Source organism: Ascaphus truei, chromosome 14 (assembly GCF_040206685.1).
Source record: "Ascaphus truei isolate aAscTru1 chromosome 14, aAscTru1.hap1, whole genome shotgun sequence".
Taxonomy (NCBI): Eukaryota; Metazoa; Chordata; class Amphibia; order Anura; family Ascaphidae; genus Ascaphus; species Ascaphus truei.
The window spans coordinates 8,559,902-8,568,839 of NC_134496.1; the positions used below are offsets into that span (position 1 = coordinate 8,559,902).

Here is an 8,938-nt window from a genome sequence, read left to right on the forward strand (position 1 = left end):
AGGTAGGGCAGGGGGGAGGGAGGGCAGGGGGGGTAGGGGGGGCAAAGGGCATTGGGAGGGTAGGGGGGGCAAAGGGCATTGGGAGGGTAGGGGGGGCAAAGGGCATTGGGAGGGTAGGGGGGGCAAAGGGCATTGGGAGGGAGGGAGGGCAGGGGGGAGTAGGGGGGGCAAAGGGCATTGGGAGGGAGGGGGGGTAGGGGGGGGAGGGCATTGGGAGGGGGGGTAGGGGGGGGAGGGCATTGGGAGGCGGGGGAGGGGGGGAGGGCATTGGGAGGGAGAGTAGGGGGGGGAGGGCATTGGGAGGGAGGGCAGGGGGGGGGAGGGCATTGGGAGGGAGGGCAGGGGGGGAGGAGGGAGGGCAGGGGGGGAGGAGGGAGGGTAGGGGGGGGGCAAAGGGCATTGGGAGGGAGGGCAGGGGGCAAAAGGCATTGGGAGGGAGGGGGCAAAAGGCATTGGGAGGGAGGGCAGGTTGCAAAAGGCATTGGGAGGGAGGGCAGGGGGGGGCAAAGGGCATTGGGAGGGAGGGCAGGGGGGGGCAAAGGGCATTGGGAGGGGGCGGGTGGGGGCAAAGGGCATTGGGAGGGGGCGGGGGGGCAAAGGGCAGGGAGGGGCGGGGGGGCAAAGGGCAGGGGGGGCAAAGGGCAGGGAGGGGCGGGGGGGGCAAAGGGCAGGGAGGGGCGGGGGGGGCAAGAGGGCAGGGAGGGGCGGGGGGGGCAAGAGGGCAGGGAGGGGCGGGGGGGGCAAGAGGGCAGGGAGGGGCGGGGGGGCATGGAGGGGCAAGAGGGCAGGGAGGGGCAAGAGGGCATGGAGGGGCAAGAGGGCAGGGAGGGGCGGGGGGGCAAGAGGGGCGGGGGGGCAAGAGGGCAGGGAGGGGCGGGGGGGCAAGAGGGCAGGGAGGGGCGGGGGGGCAAGAGGGCAGGGAGGGGCGGGGGGGGCAAGAGGGCAGGGAGGGGCGGGGGGGCCAGAGGGGAGGGCGGGGGGGAAGCAAAGGGCAGGGGGGGGCGGGGGGTCCAAAGGGCAGGGAAGGGCGGGGGGGCTAAGGAAAGGGAAAGGCAAGAGGGCAGGGAGGGGCGGGGGGGCAAGAGGGGCGGGGGGGGCAAGAGGGCAGGGAGGGGCGGGGGGGGCAAGAGGGCAGGGAGGGGCGGGGGGGGCAAGAGGGCAGGGAGGGGCGGGGGGGGCAAGAGGGCAGGGAGGGGCGGGGGGGGCAAGAGGGCAGGGAGGGGCGGGGGGGCATGGAGGGGCAAGAGGGCAGGGAGGGGCAAGAGGGCATGGAGGGGCAAGAGGGCAGGGAGGGGCGGGGGGGCAAGAGGGGCGGGGGGGCAAGAGGGCAGGGAGGGGCGGGGGGGCAAGAGGGCAGGGAGGGGCGGGGGGGCAAGAGGGCAGGGAGGGGCGGGGGGGGCAAGAGGGCAGGGAGGGGCGGGGGGGCCAGAGGGGAGGGCGGGGGGGGCCAAAGGGCAGAGAGGGGCGGGGGGGCCAAAGGGCAGAGAGGGGCGGGGGGGGGCCAAAGGGCAGAGAGGGGCGGGGGGGGGCCAAAGGGCAGAGAGGGGCGGGGGGGGGGCCAAAGGGCAGAGAGGGGCGGGGGGGGGCCAAAGGGCAGAGAGGGGCGGGGGGGGGCCAAAGGGCAGAGAGGGCGGGGGGGGGGGCCAAAGGGCAGAGAGGGGCGGGGGGGGGCCAAAGGGCAGAGAGGGGCGGGGGGGGCCAAAGGGCAGAGAGGGGCGGGGGGGCAAAGGGCAGGGAGGGGCGGGGGGGCCAAAGGGCAGGGAGGGGCGGGGGGGGCAAAGGGCAGGGAGGGGCAAGAGGGCAGGGAGGGAGGGGGGGAGGGAGGGGGGCAAAGGGCAGGAGGGGGGGCAAGAGGGGAGGGAGGGGGGCAAGAGGGCAGGGAGCAAGAGGGCAAGAGGGCAGGGAGCAAGAGGGCAAAGGGCAGGGTGGCAGAGGGGCAAAGGGCAGGAGGGCAGGGGGGAAAAGGGCAGGGGTCAAAGGGCAGGGGTCAAAGGGCGGGGGTATGGAGGGCAGGTGGAGGGAGTGCAGGGGGCAAAGGCAGGGGGCAAGGGCAGGGGGAGGGAGGGCAGGGGGCAAGGGCATTGGGAGGGAGGGCAGGGGGGGCAAAGGGCATTGGGAGGGAGGGCAGGGGGGGGCAAAGGGCATTGGGAGGGAGGGCAGGGGGGGGCAAAGGGCATTGGGAGGGAGGGCAGGGGGGGCAAAGGGCATTGGGAGGGAGGGAGGGCAGGGGGGGGCAAAGGGCAGGGGGGGGCAAAGGGCAGGGTGAGGGAGGGCAGGGGGGGGCAAAGGACAGGGGGAGGGAGGGCAGGGGTGGCAAAGGGCAGGGGGGGCAAAGGGCTGGAGGGCAGGGGGGGGGGCAAAGGGCGGGGGAGGGAGGGCAGGGGGGCAAAGGGCAGGGGGAGTCACGGACGCGTTAAATAACCCATTCCCCTGCGTTTCCTCACCTTGCACACGGCCGCGCTCCTCTTCCTCCGGGTACCGGCCGCCGTCCTCCTCCACCTCGGGCTCCTCCGCGGAGAGGCTGAGACGCTGAGACGCTCCGGTGAGGAGGTGCTGTGCCTCTCGCGGGGAGAGGCGGAGACAGCCAGAGGAGAGGCCTCTGGGACGGGGAGCGGCCTGTGTGAGGGGAGAGGCGCAGAGAGCGTGATCTGTGTGTGAAGGGAAAGCTGCGTGCCCTGTGTGTGTGTGTGTGTGTGTGTGGGGGGGGGAGAGCCGCTCAGTGCTCTGTGTGTGTGTGTGTGTGTGTGTGTGGGGGGGGGGGAGAGCCGCTCAGTGCTCTGTGTGTGTGGGTGTGGGGGGGGGGGAGGAGAGCCGCTCTGTGTGTGGGGGGGGGGAGCGCCGGGGGGGGGGGAGAGCCGCTCAGTGCTCTGTGTGTGTGGGTGTGGGGGGGGGATGAGCCGGGGGGGGGGGAGAGCCGCTCTGTGTGTGTGTGGGGAGCGCCGGGGGGGGGAGAGACGCTCAGTGCTCTGTGTGTGTGGGTGTGGGGGGGCGGGAGCGCCGGGGGGGGGGGGGGAGAGCCGCTCAGTGCTCTGTGTGTGTGGGGGGGGTGAGCCGGGGGGGGGGGGGGGGGGGAGAGCCGCTCTGTGTGTGTGTGGGGGGGGGAGTGCCGGGGGGGGGGAGAGCCGCTCAGTGCTCTGTGTGGGGGGGGGGTGAGCCGGGGGGGGGGGGGGAGAGCCGCTCTGTGTGTGTGTGGGGGGGGAGCGCCGGGGGGGGGGGAGAGCCGCTCAGTGCTCTGTGTGTGTGGGTGTGGGGGGGGGGAGAGCCGCTCTGTGTGTGTTGAGAGTCCCACGCTGTGTCCCGGGCTGACTGTAGCGGCGCCGGGGGGGGGGGGGGGGGGGGAAGAAAAAGCGCGGGAAAGGAGGAGGTGCGCGCGGGTCCTGATGAGCGCCGCGCAGTGTGTGAGTGTGGGTGTCGTCACTCCGCCTCAGGCCAATGAGAGGTGCGGGGGCGGGCGGCCCAAGGGACCAATGAGATTTCCCCTAGGGACACAGGAGATGCAGACAGGCATACAGTGCTTTCACTAATATATAATAAGATATGATTCAGTGCAACAATTGTCACCAAGGTTGCTACATTGGGGAAAGCAGCCAAAAACTACAAGGCAGAATGAATATGCACAGACACTCTATACTCCATCACGAAGAAGGAAGATACTGCTCACCTGTGGGACATAATTTCTCACAGCCAGATCATTCCATAAATGATTTAAAAATAAAAATCCTCAATGGAATGTTTAAACGCACCCAAGAACGGAAAACATTTGGACTCAGAATGATAAGACTCTTTGACACCAAAACCAAAGGACTTAATGCGGACATGGGTTTTCTCACACCCTATCAAAATTGTTTGTAATTATCCTGCTTTCCTCTATCCTTATCCACACTTTCTCTCTTCCCCCCTTACACAGCATCCCTCCCCCTCATCACCTTTCCTTGGCACCCTCCCCTGGCTTCAAACACTTTTAACACCCTACCTAAACTACAGTACATATCTGTTTTTTTGTTTTTCTTCCTCTCTCTCTCTACACTGTTTTAGCCATAGATTCCTGTGTATATCAGTATTGCTTGACCTGAAGAAGAGAGAAGAACTCTCGAAAGCTTGTCCTATGACATAAATTGTTAGTCCAATAAAAAAGGTATCACCGAATACTGAAGAACTCATTTATTCTGCACTATCGCAACTGGACTAACACGGCTATTTTCTGCTTTATATCAGTCTGTGCATTTTAATTCTATGTATTTATCATTTAGTGTGCTCTCCCCTTTACCCCCCCCCCTTTGCAGATAATTTAAAGAAAAGGGCAGACCCTGTTTAATGTGTGCCCATGACCCTACATTATACATGTAATCCTGGTCCTGAAGTAGACTTTTGGTGACTAAAGCTGGGTGCCAGCAGCTGCTCGGCTAGCAGGGTTCACATTAACGCGGCGTTTCAAAGCTCCCGCACCCTGCTGGCCAATAAGAAGCTGTGACCTCATCAGGTTCGGCTTCCTATTGGTCCATATGACGCGAGAGCTTTAAACTTTAATCCCCAGCTAGCTCAACCGGAGCGGCTACCGGCACCCACTATGAAGGGAAGCAGGAGTCCCCGGAGCTGAAATTAATGGGGTTCAGCTCCAGAGACCCCCTGCTTCAATCCTGGGTTAAAAAAAATATAAAAGCGCTTGGATTGTTCCTTTAAAAAGCAATATACTAATTTCTCCTGGCAATGGGCACTTGGTTTGAATTAAAAGATTGCCATAAGTGCAATAGCCGTTATTCATCTCTAAACGGCATTCAAGTGATTAACCCTTACAGTTTATGATGGCTGGCTTACATTAGTTATGGAGCCATAGATGAGTGTTAATTGTATGCACCTACGCTGCCTGCTAACTAATGGGCACATTTTATAGCGTCCAAAGTGGTAGTTCAGGCGTTTTTTCGACCGCTGAGAACGGCCACTAGGAACTCTACAGGATTTCCCCTTAAATCTGTGTGTTTGACCTGCTGTATCCTTTTAATAATCAGGTGGCTCGAACTACCCTGCTCCCTGGCCTGCTGAAAACCATCGCTGCCAATCGTAAAATGCCCCTGCCCCTGAAACTGTTCGAGATCTCTGACGTGGTGATGAAGGACCCGTCTCAAGGTAAAGCCCATGAGTTTCTGCCAGCAAAGAAGTGTCCAGGACAACACCTGTATGGGAGGGGGTCTCTTTAGTACCGTACCTTTAGCCCACCCTGTCCTCATCAAAGGGCCAATAAAGATTAGGCGAGCGTGGCTTTGTGTTTAGCAACAGTTTGCACAGACACCGTGATATCAGACAGGGGGCAGCCAGAGGACATTAAACCCAAATTAGTTTAAAAAAACAAAATCCGTCAGTCGCCCATGAAACTGATCTCTGTCCTTAGAACACTTTGGTCCTAGGAGGGACAGTCCTTTTTAAAGTCTCGCCAGGATTTCTGTTCCGTTCTTTTCAATGGAGCCTAAATATTCCCAAGCAAGAGGAAGACCGTTCACAGCTTATTGAGGCTTTGGTGTATTACGTAATCGCTTTGCAACGCTTTTTATGTTGTTTTTTCAAGCTTAAGAGTAGATCGATGTAACACGCCCCTGTTCGGTGTAGCACGCCCCTGTTCGGTGTAGCACGCCCCTGTTCGGTGTAACACGCCCCTGGTCGGTGTAACGCGCCCCTGTTCGGTGTAACGCGCCCCTGTTCGGTGTAGCGCGCCCCTGTTCGGTGTAGCGCGCCCCTGTTCGGTGTAGCGCGCCCCTGTTCGGTGTAACGCGCCCCTGTTCGGTGTAACGCGCCCCTGTTCGGTGTAACGCGCCCCTGTTCGGTGTAACGCGCCCCTGTTCGGTGTAACGCGCCCCTGTTCGGTGTAACACGCCCCTGTTCGGTGTAACACGCCCCTGTTCGGTGTAACACGCCCCTGTTGGGTGTAACACGCCCCTGTTCGGTGTAACACGCCCCTGTTCGGTGTAACACGCCCCTGGTTGGTCGGTGTAACACGCCCCTGTTCGGTGTAACACGCCCCTGGTTGGTCGGTGTAACACGCCCCTGGTTGGTCGGTGTAACACGCCCCTGGTTGGTCGGTGTAACACGCCCCTGGTTGGTCGGTGTAACACGCCCCTGGTTGGTCGGTGTAACACGCCCCTGGTTGGTCGGTGTAACACGCCCCTGGTTGGTCGGTGTAACACGCCCCTGGTTGGTCGGTGTAACACGCCCCTGGTTGGTCGGTGTAACACGCCCCTGGTTGGTCGGTGTAACACGCCCCTGGTTGGTCGGTGTAACACGCCCCTGGTTGGTCGGTGTAACACGCCCCTGGTTGGTCGGTGTAACACGCCCCTGGTTGGTCGGTGTAACACGCCCCTGGTTGGTCGGTGTAACACGCCCCTGGTTGGTCGGTGTAACACGCCCCTGGTTGGTCGGTGTAACACGCCCCTGGTTGGTCGGTGTAACACGCCCCTGGTTGGTCGGTGTAACACGCCCCTGGTTGGTCGGTGTAACACGCCCCTGGTTGGTCGGTGTAACACGCCCCTGTTCGGTGTAACGCGCCCCTGTTCGGTGTAACGCGCCCCTGTTCGGTGTAACGCGCCCCTGTTCGGTGTAACGCGCCCCTGTTCGGTGTAACGCGCCCCTGTTCGGTGTAACGCGCCCCTGTTCGGTGTAACGCGCCCCTGTTCGGTGTAACACGCCCCTGTTCGGTGTAACACGCCCCTGTTCGGTGTAACACGCCCCTGTTCGGTGTAACACGCCCCTGTTCGGTGTAACACGCCCCTGTTCGGTGTAACACGCCCCTGTTCGGTGTAACACGCCCCTGTTCGGTGTAACACGCCCTGGCTGGTGTAACGACCAGACGATCCTCGTGTATGAATGGTTTGCTGAGAAAACACTATCCTACTAATGTACAATTAAAGAATGACACGAAGTTTTATGAAAAGGTCCTTTCCTACTAATTTTGGCAAAGTATGTACATAAGTAATACTGTATATACGGTAGTGTGTATCTTCAGGCCTAGTTGATTCACTGTTGGATGAAGGCAATCCAGTAGTCCCCAGGTATTTTCTTGCACGCCTCTCTCCCCCTTTATAGTCCTTGTTTTGATATCCCTTGGAATCTAGCCGAGTCCGGTCTCTGTCCCTTGTGATGTCTTCCATGGTAAACTCTATAAATATATCTATACACCATCTTCAGCCCTTGTCGGATACACTGCTGGGTGATGGCCGCCCCAGTGATCTTCCAGGCATTGCGGTAGCAGCCTCTCCGCCACATTCCTCCAACATGTTGGATCTGATTCCATCCTCCCATCTTACTTCTCATCGATCTTACTCGTGTGATATCCCTGGGAATCCAATCGCGTTTCATCCCTGACCAACGATGGTCATTTCTTCTTGATATGTCTGGTCCACTCCCATTTTTAATTTCTTCACCCTTGTGATGATGTCACAGAATGAGCCCCTTCATTATATGCGCCCGCACCCACCACACCCGCACCCCACCACGCCCGCACCCCACCACGCCCGCACCCCACCACGCCCGCACCCCACCACTCGCGCTTCTATCCCGGTCACGTATTTCACGAAGTGTTCCTTGTTGGAGAGAAATATTAATGACCTTTTTGTTGCCTTTTCAAGGCAGGATTTTCTCACAAATGAATTTATTACTGAACTGGGAAATTGCCCCAGCTTTGTTTCCTCGTGCCTGCCTGGCAGCAACAGGGTTAATAGCAGTGACCTTTTGCTCTGTACCTGAGCGTGGTCTCTGCCACTTTGCTGTCGCTGGCGCTCACTCTTACCAAATCTGCTCCTTGGAACAACTAGATGCAGCACCAGTCCCATGTTCCCTGTTATTTCTGGGGGTTGTGTTTGGATTAGGACCCTCATACCTTAGTTCAGGGGCGCTCAACTCCAGTCCTCAAGGGCCACCAACAGGTCAGGTTTTTAGGATATCCCTGCTTCAGCACAGGTGGCTCAATCAGAGGCTCAGTCTTTGACTGCACCACCTGTGCATGAAGCTGGGATATCCTTAAAGCCTGTCCTGATGGGGGGTTCTTGAGGACTGGAGTTGAGCCCCTGAATTAAATGACTGCTGATTAAAATAGTAGATTATTTGTTGCAGGGGGGGGAGAGGGTGTGTTGCAGGGCTGGGGGGAGAGGGTGTGTTGCAGGGGGGGGAAGAGGGTGTGTTGCAGGGCGGGGGGGAGAGGGTGTGTTGCAGGGGGGGGGGGAGAGGGTGTGTTGCAGGGGGGGGGGAGAGGGTGTGTTGCAGGGCGGGGGGGAGAGGGTGTGTTGCAGGGCGGGGAGAGGGTGTGTTGCAGGGCGGGGAGAGGGTGTGTTGCAGGGCGGGGAGAGGGTGTGTTGCAGGGCGGGGGGAGAGGGTGTGTTGCAGGGGGGTGGAAGAGGGTGTGTTGCAGGGGGGGGGGGAAGAGGGTGTGTTGCAGGGGGGGGGAGAGGGTGTGTTGCAGGGGGGGGAGAGGGTGTGTTGTAGGGAGGGGGAAGAGGGTGTGTTGCAGGGCGGGGGGAGAGGGTGTGTTGCAGGGCGGGGGGGAGAGGGTGTGTTGCAGGGGGGGGGAAGAGGGTGTGTTGCAGGGGGGGGGGGAGAGGGTGTGTTGCAGGGGGGGGGAGAGGGTGTGTTGCAGGGGGGGGGAGGGTGTGTTGCAGGGGGGGGGTGTGTTGCAGGGGGGGGGTGTGTTGCAGGGGGGGAGGGTGTGTTGCAGGGGGGGGGGAGGGTGTGTTGCAGGGGGGGAGAGGGTGTGTTGCAGGGGGGGGGGTGTTGCAGGGGGGGAGGGTGTGTTGCAGGGGGGGAGGGTGTGTTGCAGGGGGGGAGGGTGTGTTGCAGGGGGGGGGGAGAGGGTGTGTTGCAGGGGGGGGGGGAGAGGGTGTGTTGCGGGGGGGGGAGGGTGTGTTGCAGGGGGGGGAGAGGGTGTGTTGCGGGGGGGGGGAGGGTGTGTTGCAGGGGG

The 8,938-nt window shown here is 61.4% G+C and overlaps 1 protein-coding gene across 1 annotated transcript in view; it reads left to right on the forward strand.

Moving 5' to 3' along the window:
* FARSB (phenylalanyl-tRNA synthetase subunit beta) overlaps window positions 1-8,938 on the forward strand; it is a 76,937-nt gene that overhangs the window by 42,908 nt on the left and 25,091 nt on the right. The window contains exon 15 of the mRNA XM_075569680.1: window positions 5,007-5,124. Coding sequence (XP_075425795.1) covers window positions 5,007-5,124 — 118 coding nt within the window. The remainder of the gene's footprint in view (window positions 1-5,006; window positions 5,125-8,938) is intronic.